The sequence below is a fragment of the Labrus mixtus genome, chromosome 9 (assembly GCF_963584025.1).
Source record: "Labrus mixtus chromosome 9, fLabMix1.1, whole genome shotgun sequence".
NCBI classification, from domain to species: Eukaryota; Metazoa; Chordata; class Actinopteri; order Labriformes; family Labridae; genus Labrus; species Labrus mixtus.
The window spans coordinates 4,699,985-4,718,041 of NC_083620.1; the positions used below are offsets into that span (position 1 = coordinate 4,699,985).

General features: G+C 41.4%; 1 protein-coding gene across 2 annotated transcripts in view; it reads left to right on the forward strand.

Moving 5' to 3' along the window:
* Positions 1-1,414: 1,414 nt before the first annotated feature.
* Positions 1,415-18,057, forward strand: part of sorl1 (sortilin-related receptor, L(DLR class) A repeats containing) — an 81,559-nt gene continuing 64,916 nt past the window's right edge. For both annotated transcript variants that reach the window (XM_061046034.1, XM_061046035.1), the window contains exons 1-3: positions 1,415-1,765; positions 15,971-16,087; positions 16,681-16,815. In XM_061046034.1, the coding sequence (XP_060902017.1) occupies positions 1,445-1,765; positions 15,971-16,087; positions 16,681-16,815 (573 nt within the window). In that variant the 5' untranslated portion in view covers positions 1,415-1,444. The remainder of the gene's footprint in view (positions 1,766-15,970; positions 16,088-16,680; positions 16,816-18,057) is intronic.

Here is an 18,057-nt window from a genome sequence, read left to right on the forward strand (position 1 = left end):
TGCACTGATAGACCTTGTTGGCAGAATACTGTTGCTCTTTATGCCCTTTAAATATTTAACAGGCCCTTAAAACACATCTGAGTCAATGTTTTACAACTAATTAAATAGAGCTCGTCAACCAAAACCCAATAATCCTGCATGAATATACTGTAGCTCGGACTTATTTCCATGTACTTATATTTATTTAAACTTTTTTCCGTCAGGATAAGGAGTAACAATTTGTCCTGAAATTCAATATTTTTTTATGAATTGTCAATAAAAACTCAGACAGATGGAAGTTAAAGTCAGAGAAGAAGGAGGTTGAAGTTGTTTTGCTTGCGAGAGGTAAGATGGTTGATGTAAAGCTAACAAAGCAGACTTGTGTACATCAGTGTACTTCTAGTGATGAAAGACACCACAGAAAACTCAAAGTTCTTGGTCATTTTTTCAGACTACAAACAAAGGACTGGATGGATCATTTCACATGTTGTGGGTCAGTAGACACTCAGGTTACCCAAATATACGCTCAAAAACACTGTAAAAGTGGATTTTTCATAATATGTCCCCTTTAAGACATTTAATGAAATTCCCTGCAATCTTTTTTTTATCAAATATGTTTTCTAAAGTGAAATAATTCAAATCTATGCCATATAGTTAGCATAAACAAAATTGACAGCCTGTATAGTGCAATTTAAGAACGTGTGACAGAAAGTTAACTTGTCCTAATGACTGAGGACGACTGACTATTGTAGACTTTGCATTGACTTTGAATAGGCAATTAAATTGTTTTTGAGTGTATTCTCGATATCTCAGCTTATTATAGTATTCTCTGTATAACAATGCTGGTTTTCCATGATAACCAGTAGCTATATTTCAGTCATTTTCTTGAGAACTCAAGACATGAACTCGTTATCTTAGAAAAACCAGCATTGTAGCCTACTCAGAGAAAGCTAGATAAATAAGGGTAGCTATTGAGAGAACAATTAAAATGTACATGTTATCACAGGTAAAACAGAGTAAATACTGTATAATGCATGGATGAATGTCTGCTTAGGTCGTGCATATAATAATAATAATAATACTTATTATTATTGTTATTATTATTATTGTTGTTGTTGTTGTTGTTGTTGTTGTTGTTGTTGTTGTAGTAGGCTAATTGTTTTTTTTTACGTGTTGGTAAGCTGTCCTTTCAAAAATAAATCAAATTAAATTAAAAGCTTTTAATACCTTTTGTTATTTATTTTTTTGCGGTTGACACTGTGTCCTTTGTTCACTTTATAAAAGACGTGTTGTGTGGCGCAGTGGTGGCTTGTTAACTGCCTTTGTTTACCGCAAAGCATATGAAAAGAGAAGTCTCGTATTTCCCGACATTCCCATGGTCCAGAAACGCAGCATGAACCAGCTCCACTGCCAGTAGAAGGAGCCCTTCAGTCTTACCTAATCCAGAAGCGAAACATACACAAACATGGCGATATTACAAGCAGTCAAGATGCAGCCCTCTCTTCGCTCTTCGTTATATTTATTAGTCTTCTGGGTTGCTGGATTTAATGCGTCGACCCTTCGTCTTCACCCGGAGCAGCGTTACATGCTGCCGCAGAACAGAGGATTTTTCACAATAGAAGCAAATGAGGATTTACCGTGGGGAGATGGAGGAGGCGCCGAGGATCCGGAGCTGCCTCTGTCCGCTCGGAGCGTCGCTGAAGGCGGGTCGGACTCCGGCGCCTTCCCGCTGCAGCGAAGCCGCCGGAGCGCAGGAGATTCGCCCATGCCAAAGGTGTACGGGCAGGTAATGTAGCCTACATCCTAGTGCTTACTGCCCTCTAAAATATGAACACTGTGCATCACCTCGGGTTGCCCTTAGCTGATTAGGATGTCTTGAAGAAAATTACGCAAGCATCTGTGTTTTTAGTCATATCATTGCTTGCATCTTTTACTGAAGATTGTGTTTTTGGAGGGGAAAACATCGAAAATGAGTGACCTGTTTCACCTCAAAGCAACACACCCAGTGCACATAATATACAGTGGGTCAGTCGTTACAGCTTGCTTTTATGTGTTTCAGTTATCAGCTCAAACCCTTGTTTACCTATAGGTCGATAAATGGCAACCTGCCGTGGCATCTTCTGAAAGTCAGCCATAAATGACAAAAAAATAGAGAGTTATGTGGCTGCTACGTCGTGTTAATTCCGGCCGAAGTTACCAGAAAGCTGTGGAGATTCTGCCAATGTTTTCGGTTTTGTTTTACCAGGTGTGTCGTGTACTTCTATACACAAGGAACCCAAATAATGCGTTTTCATAATGGAAGTTCTCCATAGAGGGGCACTCGGGGAGAGAAGGGTGATGCTAGGGCCCGATAGGTGTGAAACATATGGCTCCAGCTGTTGTTTCCTTTTAACCTCTGTGACTGACAGAGTTGAAAAAGAATGAAAAGTTGATGTCAGGATACCAGCTTCACAGATCCCATACATGCAAAGTAGCTCCGGTGAGCTGCTCAACCAAACTCCAGTCAGCATTAAGGGGATTTAGTGGGTCTGCTTGCCCTCATGAGAGAGAACACACTTTGTTGAAAAAGAGTCAGGACAGTGGCTTTTGTCAAATCAAAATTGTGGATGTCTTTTGTGCATTTGGTGAAAACAAGAGCAAAGATGTCATATATATCTTGACACATACAGTACTGAAGAAATATCACAAAATTACAATGCAGCAGCTTGTGTAATTAATTTTCTGCTGAGATGCAAAATCATTTTTTAATGTGCGCCGTTAGAACTCTCCAAATAACTCAGAAGGCTGTACACTGTATTACATTGAAGTGTCAACTAATTCTGCAGCAGTCCACTGTCTGTTTAGCTGTGATGCTCTGCTACATGTGCTGCAGACAGTGTGTAGATGATCGTGAACTAAGTCAGGGTGCACTCTGCTATTCGAGGACACCATTTCTAAATTACCCCAGGCATATTTGCATCGGTGCATATCGAAAAACATTTACTCCTGATAACAATTTACCTGTGCGATGACCATATATGGTAATTCAAGCCGACCAACATGTCATTTGGCCTCAGATATTTTTAGAAGAATACACTAATCATCAAGCATTTTAAGCATGATACATGAATAAGCAAATTTCTGCAGGAGTGCATGTGTAAAAACGGCAAGTAAAACACAAGGGATAACATTTCACCTCCGAGTGGAGACAGAAAGTGAGAGACGCAGCAGTCATTGTCAAACTTCCTGAACTGTTCTGGGAACTTGTGTGATGATTATGTCATACACAAATTATGTAGAACTGTAAAGGGAACTGTTCCTCAAAGGTCAAGGTTCCTCTACAAATGTTTCAGTAGGTGTGGAACTACACATTCAGAAATACTTTAAACTTTATTTATACAGGAAGAATTGTGGAGTACAATATTTTTTCTAAGTTGACCAAAAAAAAAGATACTTATTACAACCAAGAGGCAACCTCCAGTGTTGAAAAATAAAGCTAATGCTGAAGTGCAAAAAACAGTGCATACCAGCAGACAACGGAAGTCTGATATTTGTAAAAGGGAAACCGAAAGATACAAATGGCAGCGTTTTTTTTACATTTGTTCATCATTTTTCTGCTGAACGTGTTTAATTACCTCGACTTGAGAAATTGTGAAAAGTTACAAAGACAGTACTAGCGTTACATGAGGAAAGACTTCTGTGCGTGCCCTCTTGACTTGTTGTTTGTTTTCCTTCATCGCTTCTGTTTCTCTTCTCGTTACCCGAGGCGCTGGCTGAGAGCCAATCAAGAGTGATTTCTCTCCCAGACTGGCTGATTCTACATGTTGAATCTGGCAAAAAAAGCTTCTGACAAGCCCCAAGCAGTACCAACGCTGCTGTTCACACCACAGCGACCATAACCACTGACTCTGTGACAGCCATGACAAGCCTCCACCTCCCAAACAGTCGGCCCATGTGTACCTACCTTTTAGGGCATTAAATTACCAAGCAATACTTAAGTTATCTGACAGGTCAAGGGTCAGATGAAAGAGTGAACAAGGGTGAAAAAAAAAACCTCTGTACAAATGCAGACAAAGCATCCAGCGAGAGCAAACAAGAAAAACAGTGTGGGTGTTTGTCACTGCATGAGTTGGTGTCTGTGGTTGACAATCCCACAATGAGCACTGTAGAGGAGGTGAAGTAAGCAAAGAGGAGGGAGGAGTGTTTGTCTCTCCATCACACATCAGGTCTCACACTGACTGCCTGTCTTGTCTGCTGACACCCAGCGTCCGAAACACAGCAGACAGGACAAACAGACTCCAGAGAGTCACATCAGGATCAGGTTTCTCGGCTTGTAAAGGGGGGGGGGACGCGTGGAGGTTGTTATTTAGTGCTTAGCATGTCGTGTGTGTTTGCTCGAGCTGGCTTGTTGTCGAGGGATGACTGGCCTTGTTAAGAAGCAGAGCACAGTGGTTATTGGAGAGATAATGTCTCGGTCTGAGTGGGGGCACTGTTTGCATACTTAATCATGTTGAACTAAGATGAGGGTTAACTGGTTTAGTGTGAGGGTAATGGTGGCTCAGAAGACTGCAATACAACTCGGATGAAATAATCTACATGCTTGGATTTAGTTGGAATGATTTCAGTGACAAATGTCTCCTCTATAGATGGATGTTTGGAAGGGTTTTTTTTTCACTGTCAAGGGTCCCTCTTTCTTGGGTGGGGGGGGGGGGGGGGTGTAGGGGGGGTTCTCAGGAAGCAGGAAGTGACATATCTACAGAAGTGGTGGACACAAGGAAACAGAGTCCGATTCAGTAATGACACTATCTGCTTTTGTATCAATGCTACGTGAAGTTCGACATGTTCACAATATCGACAACAGATCGGTCAAAGAACAAACTGGCAAACAGACAACAAAATTAAGCTGTTTTTATTACGTGCAGGGAGATTGACTATAAGTTGCTGCAAACAAAATTTTAAGAAACTTACCATGTTCATTTTGATTGCTGTAATGGCAGCAATTAAGGCCTTATGTTTTGTTCTCTATATGTCTTCAGATAAGATGTCTATATGGACTGTTGTTTATATTAAGTGTGATGAGATTTTGACTGAAAATGAGACAAATACACTTTGTAAATTTTGAGTTTTTGCAGTGTGTTCAGAACCCGCACTATGCATCTTTTCTCTTAACTCTTGCGTGCAGAGTCTTGATTCAAAAAGCCTCCTTAAAATTCATCACTGACTCTCACTCTTAGCACCCGTCTGAGTGTGTGTGTGTGTGTGTGTGTGTATGTGTGTGTATCTTGAACGCAGCACTTAGCTCCAGTATGAAAACATGTTTCTTGGTATTTGTCTGGTTGAGTTTGTGCAGCTGCTGTTGAGACATTTCAAGCGGGGCTGTCGTGTGGTGGAGCAACTTTAAGCCTACTTGTCATTCTTAAAGAAATGATGTTGATATCCACCGTTTCCCATTGATTGCCTTGTTTGTACACAATAATAATAATCTACACAAATAACAAAGAACCCCAAAGAGCAGGTCTGCTGTCACAATTTGAGCACAGAGGATAAATTGTGTGTCCTCCCTGTAGCCAGAAATATGCTAACAGCACATGCCAACTTACACATGCAAAGTGTAGAGCATGCCAGTCCTGCAGAGATGATGTCATTGTTTGAGACTGGGCTTGGCCGCCGATGCTCTCCTGACTACGATGCTATCCCCTCCAGCCACAGTTGAATAATGGAGAACTCAGAGCTGAGGAGAGGGGAGGGTGGAGTGGGAGAGTGTAGGCTAAATGCCCAGGCGTATTGTTGCTCTGTTCTGCTCCTTGGTAGTACCAGACACAGAGCCAAACTTCTCCACGCTACCAACAGGACATCAAAGTGTCAGAAGGGAGTAAAGAGGAATGCAGCATGAAGAAGTATTTCTTCATTCTGCTGTAGGGCTGGGTGACCCTGCAAAAAAAGATTCTCATTTTTCATATATGATTTGATAATGTTGCCACTTTGACGAGCATCTCGATTGGGACATAAACTAAATGGCTCATTAGAAAAACTTCAGAAGTTTGTTTACATGTGCAAGAGTTGGCTATCACATATTTTTATGCCTTGTTCTAGTTTTGAAGTAAAATCAACCAAATCAGTGAAAAAAATATGAATAAAGTGGTATGAGGTTATAAATCAGCATGTCAGGATGGGCTGTGAGCCGAGCTGCAGCTCTGAAATCATCTCAGCTTGTTTTTTTCTTTTGGATATAATTCTTTCAGTGTTCATCGTTCATGAAGTATTTTTGGCAGCAACATAATTATCTTCAGAGACATGCCCAGTCGTAAAAAATAACAATACACTTAAATCAAGCAGTCACAGGTAATAAATCGGTGTCCTGCTAAAACTCTTTGGTGGAAACAGGATGTTCTGAGGGGGCTGCCAGCTGAGCTGTCACTCACATTAGCTGAGATTATTATTATTTAAGATTTATTTTTGGGCTTAGAAATCAGAGAGAGAGAGTGGAATGATATGCGGCAAAAGAGCCACATGTGGAGTTCGATCCCAGGCTGCCCACTAAGAGGACTGTAGCATCTGTACATGGGTCACGCAAACTGAGCCCCTACTCAGCTTGTTTTTATTTAAGTCAGGATTCTTACGATCTTCATCATTTAGAAGATTTTAAATCAGACTTGAATTATTTGAAGAGGTCTCTTATTCTAAAGTAAAACAGTCCCTGTAATTGAAAACATTATCACATCACTTGAAAAAAGTATCTCTGATGCTCTTAGAGGGGGCTGCTGGCTGAGCTGACATAAACACTAGCTTAGCTATTCCTCCCGATTTCAAATTTTTCAACATTTTTAACAGAAGCCCAATTATCTGCAAAGGTCTCATTTCTCCCTAAAACTAACAGCACGTGATATTTAAAACCACTAAACACATGAAATAGTTTGTGCTTTGTAGTAAACAGTGGTGCCTCTCACAGGCTGTTCTGCCATGGATGTTAAAGCAGGGGGCTGCTAGCCGAGCTGCCACTGACTTGTCATGAATGTTCTGAAGATGGGATGGAATATGTTCTCCCTGACAGAAGTCACACTTTCCTTACTGACACAGTGGCACCTCAAATATGCGTTGCAGTGAGAAGTGGGCACATGCTCCATTCACCTGCAAGCAAGAAGTAACTGTGGACCAACTGGCTTTTTGCACTTTGTATGTTAGGACGTCTGATGGATTACATTTTTATTAAAAACTCTACAATCTACTATGATGATCGTTACATTGTACAGCCTGTCATTGTAGAGAAGAAATGTGATTATTTCTGCCTCCTTTTGATTCTTGTTTCCAGAAAAATCTGAAACCTGCTTTACAAAAGGTTCTTTCTCTAACTGTGCTGTAAAAAATAATATTTTTTGGTTGGATAAAAATATGCACAGGCTTGGAACGGCTAAGACTTGAAATGAGCTGCTCTTCCAGTGGGATGATGACAAATAGCACAGGCTGTTCATGTGCCCATTCTCACCCAGGGAAGGATTTTCTAGCATGTTCTAATAGGTGAGATCAGTAGCTTTGTCTGGAGTTTATTTAATTGTGTTCAAGTTTCACTTTGCTAATCCTCCGACGAAGCTCTGTCTGGCCTGCACTTGTCTGCTCGGTATGACTAATGCTGTGTCACATCCAGGCCTGGTCATGCTTTTTATCAACACTCTCATATGGCAATTAATCTGCTCTGTGAATATTAAACACATTTCTGTCCAGTGGTTCTGATTCCATCCCAAGTAATCAATACATCGATGAGGCTTTTAAACTGTTGTCAGGCAGCCAGTAGAAACCCCTGCAGCGACAAGACCAGAGGCCTTTTTTATTTGGATCCAAGCGCCGATGAGGAATGCGGCCAGTTCTTTCTCAGTCGCATGTTTTGGCTTGTTGTTTAAAGAAACGGCCTCATCGCCTGCCGGCCGGGGGATATGACACAAATAAGTGTGTTCGGGGAAAACACATGATGCCATTTGAAGGGATTGTAAACTGTTCATTTTGGCACCAGATGACAATTTCGTTTCAGTCTTTAAGGTTGTATTCTAGTAAGCTTGTTTAACCAAAATGAACACTGTATGCAAACAAAAGCAACGCCTGCCGTATTCCAGCCAGCTTATTTTGCCTACTGTATAACAGAATGCAAAGTTCTGCAGCATGCAACTTCTCAAGCTAGCCAACCTGTCACAATGCTTTACACTATACGCCATAACACAGGAGACTTGTGATACATTTTGTCATGTATTTTGATGAAGTTAGGCTGCTATGGCCATGGATGACTTATGTCCAAGTAGAAGGGTGTGTCATTAGTTGCACAATAATAAACTAACCAACCAAAATGATGTAATGGTAGACCAGCAACTCCCATGTTCTGCAAGTTTCAATTACGCCAATGGATTCTGGTGGCTTTGAGGAGAGTGATTTAACGGCTGTTTCTGGTTACAAAGAATAGCACCTATAAGATGAATGAAGAGTTTAATCTCTGTAGGAATCCTCTTCATAACGTTGTCACATTACACATGATCTCAGTTGTAAATACAAGCACATTCAGTGGCTTGTTTCTGCAGCCTGTCCTTAGTTTACAGACAATAGTAAGACAGACAGGTTTGTTTATTTTGTTCTTTGTTGCATGGTGGTTCCACTGTTAGTAAAAAAAAAAGACACTTCGAGGTTTGGCATTTATTGAAATTCTCTCTTTTTACCGTTTTATATTATGATAAATAGGGCTGCTCAGTAAATTTCAATATTTACATTATGGCGATGAGCATTGACAGTCTGAATTTGTTGAATGAATTTCACTTGTTTGCACCAGAACAATGTGCTGCTGCAAACAATTTAAAAGACAATTCAAATGTCATGTCTCAACAAATATTTGCTAAAAGCTTTAATCTCCCAGTTGGAGTTTTTGTGTGGTTTCCTTTTTTTTTTTTTTTTACAATGACAGTTCTTTTTTTTGCATTTGGGTATTTGAGCAGAATGAGGCAGTGCACACATGAATCTCCCCCTCCTCGCTACAGAGGGAACTATAAAGATGGCGATAAACTCGCTGTTCCAGTCTGTTGCCTCTCAAGGTCTGGCAGAGGAGCGACCCATCAGGAAAAGAGAGAAATCCTCCGCTGCTGCTCCTTCTGACTCGTTTGCTGTGTTTACTGAATCCTTTTCTGCTCGCTCAGGTGTGAAGGCTTTGCACACGATCGCTTCTGGTGACTTCTGGTGACTTAGAATGCATTATACATGTGAGATCGAGAGAGAAAGACAGAGACAGTGACAGTACAGTAGCCTTGATGGCTGTCTGTGATGCTCTTGACTCCGCCCCCCCCTACCCTCCCTCCCCCAGCCTCCCCCAGCCTCCCCCAGCCTCCCCAAGTGACCACAAAGCTGTCTCAGAGATTGATGGATGGTAGCAGTCTGGGTTTACACCTTTTTTAAAACCAGCCGCCATGTTGCTTTGCAGAGTATGTGAGGGGAGAGAAGAAGAAATAAAAACAGAGCAGCACAGGAAATACGTTAAACAGGAATTATAGCATGAAATCTTGTTAGCCTGAAGGTGTCCATTATTCTCAGATGAACGTACGGCTGTGACACAGCAGCTGTCCTAAATGAAGTCTGAGGTGGGAGGTGTCTGTTCAGCTGTTACTAGGCTACAGCTTCTCTTCCTTCATGTAATGTTTACAAGCCTGATCAAGGTAGTGGTTATATAGAGGAAGTGGCTCCATGCATGATCAAGCAACACTTTGTAACAGACTATCAAACTGAAACCCCACATCTGTGTTTCCAGGCATGGTTAAAGTGTGAAATGATGATTAAACAAACACAGCATTAGGATGATATTAATATAACAATATTTAATATTTATTTTAATTGATTTTAGGAAAATATGACCGTTAAAGGATGATAACGTCTCTATTTCAGTGTGCAAGAGTTTGCCTGCAGTTGTGTGAATGAAAAAAACAAGAAATGACCAATGCACCGGTGTATAAGGTGCTGTCTGTTTTTAGGTGTCTCCCATAGAGAAAACAAGGTTTATACTAGGGCTGTGCTCAAACAATCACCATGGCAATATATCGTCATGTGCTCCTTGTAAATACATGTATGGATGCAGATGTTACAGAATCAATACAGCTGCAAAGCTGTGATGACAGTTGACAACTGGCAAATTAGCTGCACAGACGCAGCCTCCTTTTTAGATGAGGTCTATTACACCTGATTTTACTTTTTATAGCAGGAGATGGTTTCAAGCTGTTAGCTAATGTTAGCTTATAGCTAGGCTAATGTACCCAGAAGTTTTACAAGTTTTAATCATTGGCTCATTTGAATTTTTTTCTTTGGACAATTCAGCTCAAAACGAACAAAAAATCTCATGACAGATGAACACTGAAAGGTCCTTTTGTTGCTGTGTTTGTTAAATGTATAACAGTCTGTTTGTTGCTCATGCGTTGCTCTGTATGACGCGGCTAAATTAGAAACTACGTTGCAGAGATACGACGGTCAATTTGAGTCTTCTTGACTGATGATAGTAATCTTAGACTTTTAGTGGGCAGCCCAAGAGGAAGCCAACATTAAATGGTAGTGCTGCCCTTCATTTGGAGCCACTACCTGTGAACAGAGGGGGCAATCATCATACAGATGGACCCTCCAAGCTTTGACTTTAATGATGCACTCTGCCGCAACCTGGCAAATAGTTTTTATCACCGTCATCACCATTCCCTAGATTCAGCTGCAGAGCCGCCGGCGAACTTCTTGGCCCCGCTCGCACCGCGACCCAATGAGGCCTAAAATGCAGAGATTTACTGCTGCAACACCTCGGCTGGAGAGGGAGAGACAGCAGTGGCTTTTTACTGAGGTGGCCCTGAGGGAGGAGGACTGAGGAAGATGGAGAGGAGGAGGAGGAGGCTGATGACTAAAGCAAGAAATGGAAAAGCAAGTTGTGTATCAGCGAGGCTGGCTTCATGACAGCAGCTCATATAGCCATCCCTTTGTTGAGGAAAAGGTTAAACTTGTGTCTTGCAGGCGACACTCAGTCTGGTTCCTGCAGGATGTTGGCTTTTGCAGACAACTTTAGCATCGTGCTAACGGGGAAAAATCAACACTTGGGTCGTCTTGCATTTAAATATCATCAGTCTCTGGTGATTTAGGATGCCTTCAAGGAGTTTTTTTTGTTGTGATAAACGGTTGTAATTTTCAATAAATACCCACTGCCTCATCCAGAACACAATATGTGCTGTTGCTGCTGTGCTTTTATAGATTTGTGAGGCCTCTGTGGGTGGTGATATTAGCGTCTCAGCCTTTTTCTGCTGCATGTTTTCTCCTTGCAAGATTATTGTTGAATCCAAACCCTGATGTTAACCACACCACAGGCCCAGCAATGCACGCCGCACTGCCAGCAGCTCTTCATAAGTGCTGAAATATTTCGAGCCAAATATTGTATTAAACTCCACTTCCCCCATGCTTTCACAATAACAACGTTTTGGCCCTGTCATCCACCATCAGCGCAGCGATAGTAGAAGTTGCAAACGAGAAGTGGGTCCAGGGTTGTCTGATCACGGCTGACAGGGGAAGCGGGGAGACATTTGCTGTTTACTCCACAGTGTGAAGAGCAAAGGAACAAAAAAAGAAAAGACTTTGAAGCAAAAAGCAGAGCTCCTTCAGACGCCTGCCCCCTCGCAGAATCATCAATAAAAGATAAGAGAAGAACGGCAGCACGGCGGGTGAGGCAGTGACAATGAAAAAGATGAAATAGCCTATTTCTTTTCATTGATCTACGAGCCCTGTGGGAGGTGCACTGAGCAGGGGAATCAGTATGTGTTCCAGAAAGTCATTACATTAGCCCTCCTCTACATGGACGGAGACCGGCTGAACTACGGCATATGCACACACTATGCAAGCCTGATCGGGCCAGGTGTTAATGTGAGTGTTCAACCACTCTGAATACCACACTAATTCCATGTATGTCATTCCTTGAGCTCACTCTGTGGTTGGTAAAAGTGCTTTTAATGACTTTGCCCCCTCATCCTGGAAGCTGCGGAGTCACCTTAAACTACAGCCTTTGAGGACTTAAAAAACAGGATTAAGGATCATGTACAAGTGGATGAACCTGCTTTTAATGCTGAAAGCTGCTAATGTTTTATTTGATGAAATGTTCTACTGTTTATTGTCTGTTGTTTCTTCTTTGGATGAAACGTCATGCTGCTGTCTAGGCCAGGACTCCCTCGCAAAAGAGATTTTGTTTGTTAATGGGAATATTCCTGGTAAAATAAAAAGAAGGCAACATTACGCCCATCTATGCATTAGTGATCTCCAGCAGCAGAAAAGTTATTGACCCATTCTTTGTAGCACTGACTTTTAAATATGAGTCAAAATGTGCTTTTAAACTTTCAGGTTGAGCTTCACTTGTGAACACAAACAGACAAACTTTTCACCCCGACTTTACCTGGAAGTTTATCCCGCTGCCTGCCTCCTTGTAGGTTTTTCTGTCTGAAGACACTTTGAGCTGATGTGAGAATTATATATTCAGGGAAATTCACAGCAAGCAAGTGGAAGGCGGTGTTGATGTTTATATTCTGCTACCGGTGCACAACCCGTTACCGGTCGTGCATATAATGTATGAATGTGACCGGTTGCCATCTCTGCTCACGTAATAACACCACTTCATTATGTTTTTTCATTCTAAATTCAAACCTGGGGGATTTGAACCGTAATGAGCTGTTCAAAATTCAAACTCTACAGTCTAGCAGTGCATCATACGAGGCTTCTGAAGTCCCAAAAATACAAAAATATATATATATCTTGTGTGTAGATATGAACATGGACAGCCTGGAGCAGTATGATCCTTTACGCTCTTGTTTACATTGTGAATGTGTCGATCTACAGGTGGCATTGATATAAATGCTAAAAATCTCATAATAGCGTCAGACTTTGTTGCTTCATCCACCACTTCCACATCGTTCTTTTTTATGTCTTGTTTGGCCTCCTGAGACCCCCCCCCCCTCCTGTCTGACACAGTCTCCCGATGTGAAAGACATGCGTGAAAAACCAACTCAGGAAGATTTCATGGGCAGCCTCCCTGAAATTTTCTAGACATTTTCAGATTTTCATTATTCAACTCCTCGGTGTTGAGACAAATGTAAGAATGAAAATGAGATTAACTTTCATATTATAAAAGTGAATGTGATAATGTTTCGCTCTGGGGAAGAAGGATGACTGTAACAAATCAGTGTGATCTGCTAACTGTCTCGAGAATAGATTTAGACATCAGTTCAGCTCAACACATGGTTTATATCTGAGGCTTCAGCAGACAGCCATGACTTTCTGCTTCACAGTAAAACCTCAGACATAATGCTGCAAATCTGTCCTGATTTAAAGAGCAGGGCAGCTAGACGAGCTCATTTCTCTTCCTTCATTTTAAAAGCATGAAGACTCAATTACTTTGTCTCTTCCATGTCCCGTCTGTCAAACTTAAACAATGAAGATAAAGATCAAGGAAGAGAAGCCTTCAGGGCTTCATGACAACTCATTACGGTTTGCAAACAAACACGGCTGACACCTGAGAGAACCTCCCGCTGTAGAGCCCAAATCTGTCAGAGCACATCTAAAAAACAAGTCGCATAACAGATAATAAACAAGTTAACCAAGATAGTGTTCACCTTGAGGGCTAATTCTGAGTTTAAAGCTGCACTCCTAAATAATGAAGTATGAAGGAACTGTTCACATCACTATGGTTAAAGATAATTGTGTCACTTGTAGATACAAACCATGCCCATAAACTCCACTCTTTTACTCTTTTCACACATGCAAAACTCCTGAACATTTCAGAGGGATCTGCATGTGTCAATGACATTTTCACCCAAATTTAACCCAGACATGTTGCAGCCAATTCTTTAGAACATTTCTGCAAGAAGTCATGGTTAGCACTCGGGGCGTGCGGAAAACCGATATCAATACCGTCACCGGTTTTACATTCTGCCAAGACATGGGTTTGTGCGATACCGTTATCACCGATTTTAAAACCACACTTTTGGTTGTAGCGCACACTTGAGCCGACACCAATTGCTAAACCTACCTGCAACAGTGACGCGTAAATTAAAGTAGCGTCAAATAGTGATTTGTGATAGACAACAGCTCGGAGTGAGTGCAGAAGTCTTCTGCTTGTTTAGCTCTGACACCCAGAGCAGAGCCAGCGGCCTCACACGCTCACTGACCAAACGGCACCGCCCACTCTTCGTGCCAGAGCAGGTGAAATGTTGAGTGAAATGTGGCACAGCAATCCTGTTTTCTCCCCTCTCCATTTTCAGCACATAACAGCAACATTAAGCCAGTGTGTTCACTCAGGATCAAGAGATTGGCTGTAAATACAGTAACTCCCTTCGGTGTTATTGAAAAACCTCTGCTAAATCTCAGTTAATTCAATGATAAACACTCCCTTCACAATACAAGTCCCCCGCTAACAACTGAACACAGTGACTTAGAAAGGTATCTTTCTCTTGTCTGATGCACAGAAATGATTATCACATCACAGGCTTGTTTGACGGGGAGAAGGGGGGATCTAGGGTGTGTGGCTATGCATTCATATGCACAATCTGTTTTCCAATCCGAAGTTATCACCAAGCTTTTCTTGTTTCTGTTGTTGCTAACCTTTAGTAATAAACTTAATTGTTTTTTAGAAATAAACACTACATTTAATAAAAAGGATAACAAAAATGACAAAGATGATTGGAAAGTACCAATCAGATGTCCTGCACCAGCCGGCGCTCAAAGCTTCCCTGCCGTCTGAGCTATTCCACATTTACCGTAGGATGGCAGAGAAAGCTCAGCTCAAATGACCACCGCCACGTTTACTGGTGACCGCACGTCACGTCACACATCCTGCTAAACAAGGGAAAGAAAAGACAGACAGAAGCAGAGAAGGCCGCAACGAGAAAGAGTTTTGATAAAGCAAGAGGACAAACCAGAGGAAGCACTCGTAACACTTTTGAAGTAACATTTGAGGGAGCGCTGAGGGGAGCGTGTGGGCTAAGACGGAGCCCTGAGGCGATGCTACTTTTCAAATCTTGCTAGCTTTCAATAATTACCACCCTGCCTTTAAAAGGAACCAATGCTTAATCCAGATACGGTGTAAAAGCAGCTGCAAGGCATTTAATGCTGCTTACTCAAGCTGTCCCTGTTTATGCCACACCACCAGCCCTTTATTACATTACATTTTCTAACAGTGCTGATAAGGAAGCTCCACCATCATTATCAGCTTTGTACATATACATTGAATCCACAATCGATTGCATGATTTAACGGAAGAAAGAGCAGCACAACATGTAAACAAACAGCGGGAGCTTCACTCAGTTAGCACCTCAAACAGCCCTGTAAGAGTGGGGTCGTAAAAGTTCTGCCTTGAGCTGACAATGTGAAAGGGGCTTGTGACTCTGTAGCTAAGACAGATGAATGAAAAGTAGCAAAAAGAGCTCTCAATTTTCACTTACATTTCCATGTTTCACAGGGATCTTTATTGAGCTGTTTGCATACTGCCTGGTCGATTCAAATTTCAAAGTCAAAATGTGTTTTTGCAACGTGAGCAGCTGTTGTTGTTTAAAATAAAGACTTAATTGTGCAGCACACCGGGAGCTGACGGGACAGTTGGAGAATAAAATGTTATGTTCACTCTTGTTTTATTTTTATCACAACACATTAAACTGTGCTGGAAGCAGGTTGTTTAGGTTTGCTTGACATCCTCTGCAGCTGGAGTCTCAATCACTATAGTGCACGATTGAGGTTAATGAACCTACCTTGACCTCAAAACAACAACAAGGCAGATAAAAAAAAACTGATTCATAGAAACATTCAGTTTGACTCCAGATTTGATTTTAAAGCTTTGCTCAACTGACCCTTCAGTCCTTGTTAATGTTTCGTTTCTTATTTGTCCTGTTCTCTCGCTTTGCACCAAACCAGTATCTCCGTGGTGAAGTGTGAATCAGCGTGTTTGCCTTTTTCCCTGATGCACATCTTTAATTCATCTCATTTTGTCCTGCAGGCCAACCTGAACGACTCTCATAACCAGATGGTGGTCCACTGGGCTGGAGAGAAGAGCAATGTGATCGTCGCGTTGGCCCGAGACAGCGCAGGAGCCACCGGGCCCAAAACCAGCTCGGTACGTTCAGCTAGAACATAAATGAGAGATTATCTTGTTGCCTGAAACTCCTCGCATATTGTCCATGTTGTCTCCCCAGTCTTACCGTCCCTTTTGAATTGAAACTCCATCAGTAAGTAACCTCAATAAGTGAGCAGTGCAGCAGAAGGTGTGTTTGCTCACACTCGTCTAACATGTTTCTCATGTTTCTGGTGATGTTTTGATTGTAGGGCCACAGATTGAGTCCTCCATCTGTCATCTAATAACACAAACACACAAACACAAGCACACACTTGTGAGAAACTGAAAGCCTAAAGCTCAGTCATTGAACCTGCTCCTCTTTATCTTTCTGTTCTAACTTCCCCACCGGCACTGCTTTTGATTAATTCCCTTCCCGAACTTACTTGAAAACAATGGAAGATAACAGGCAGACTATATCTCCAATGGATTATGCATTAGGGTGTTTTTTGTTTGTTGAGAAACCTTGGTTCCTGTTTTTACACATTTTGGGGGTTTTAATGACTGATAGACACACAACATTTGGAATTGCAGTTATCACAGACCACAAAGTGAAGTCATTGATTTTTTTCCCTCTTCTGCTTTTTCTCCTCCAGGTCTATGTGTCGTACGACTACGGGACCACCTTCACGCTCGTCTCAGAGAAATTCCAGCTCTCAGGGGTGAAGTTCAAAGAGGGAGCAAAGCAGGTCATCTCCCAGTTCTACCACAGTCCTGCAGACAACAGACGGGTAGGTCACAGTCAGGTCTGCAATGTAACAGTTTGAAGCAAATGAATTCAGCTCTTCCTGGTGTAAGGAGGGATTGCAGTGATAGTGAAAATAAGACTGGAAGAACAGTAGAGGAATCAGAAACTCTGGAAATACTCTGAAAACGTCTAACGTCAGGTATAATCAGTTGATGAGTGTGGAAAAACTATCAGGAGGGATATGAGGGCTGTTTCCGCCTCACAGAGACTCTGTCAGGATCCTTTCTGTAATGTTGTCAGACACTACAGTAAAAGAATCTGAGCTTGTTAGTGACAGACACAAGAACTGTAAGTGGACTTACTTTGATCCAGCATGCTTTGCCAACAGGGATTATGATGCAGCTTTGTTTCACTGAAGCTGGAGCACCACCAAAACTTTCTGTACCTTGTACTTTAGACCCCCAGAGAAATAAAATAATGATGGTATCAAAGTTTAAAATACCAGTATTCCCCTTTAATGCGTTTGCAGTGGATGTCTGTCTTGCTTGGAACTGGAATAGACGGAGATGCAGAAAGAAAGAGACGGATAGAGACAAAAAAACAACAATTAATAAGATCTATCTATATAGCTGCAATGTCAAAAACAATTAGGGACTGACCAATATGGAATTTTTGGGTCCGATACCGATATTATGAAGAGAGAAAAATGTGATAAATAAATATCGGTTGATATCTTCTTCAGATCTATCTGAGATCATAGAGATAAATATAGATATAGATACACACTTGTATTGTGTTGATCACTCAAATGCAGTTATCACACACTTGTGGAAAAGATTTATAATGAAGACAAGATGGTCACTTAACTGGAAAGTAGCTGCGCATGTACGTGCTTGACACTCTGGAGAGTGATGATGTTTGTTATAATCCATATAGCGCCCTCTGCTGGTGAAAGAGAACTGCTAGTTTAAAACAATGAAACTCAAATTAAAAGTTTGTTGACTGGTGAATAAATCTCGGAAAATCACAGCATGTCTGTGATCAAATTAGCCGATACCGATGGTCACTGCGTATGCCAATATCGGCCAATATTATCGGTCGATAATATTCAGTGATAATGGTGAAAGTATGTGTAGTATTAGTAAGCGCTAAGTATGATAATGAGATTGAACAGTCTAATAATAACATTGTTGAATTTGAGCAGCTCTAAGATTCACTGTAATATTTATAATAATGATCACAGATGAAAGACTGATATTAATAGTTTTAAGAATCTAAAAAAGTG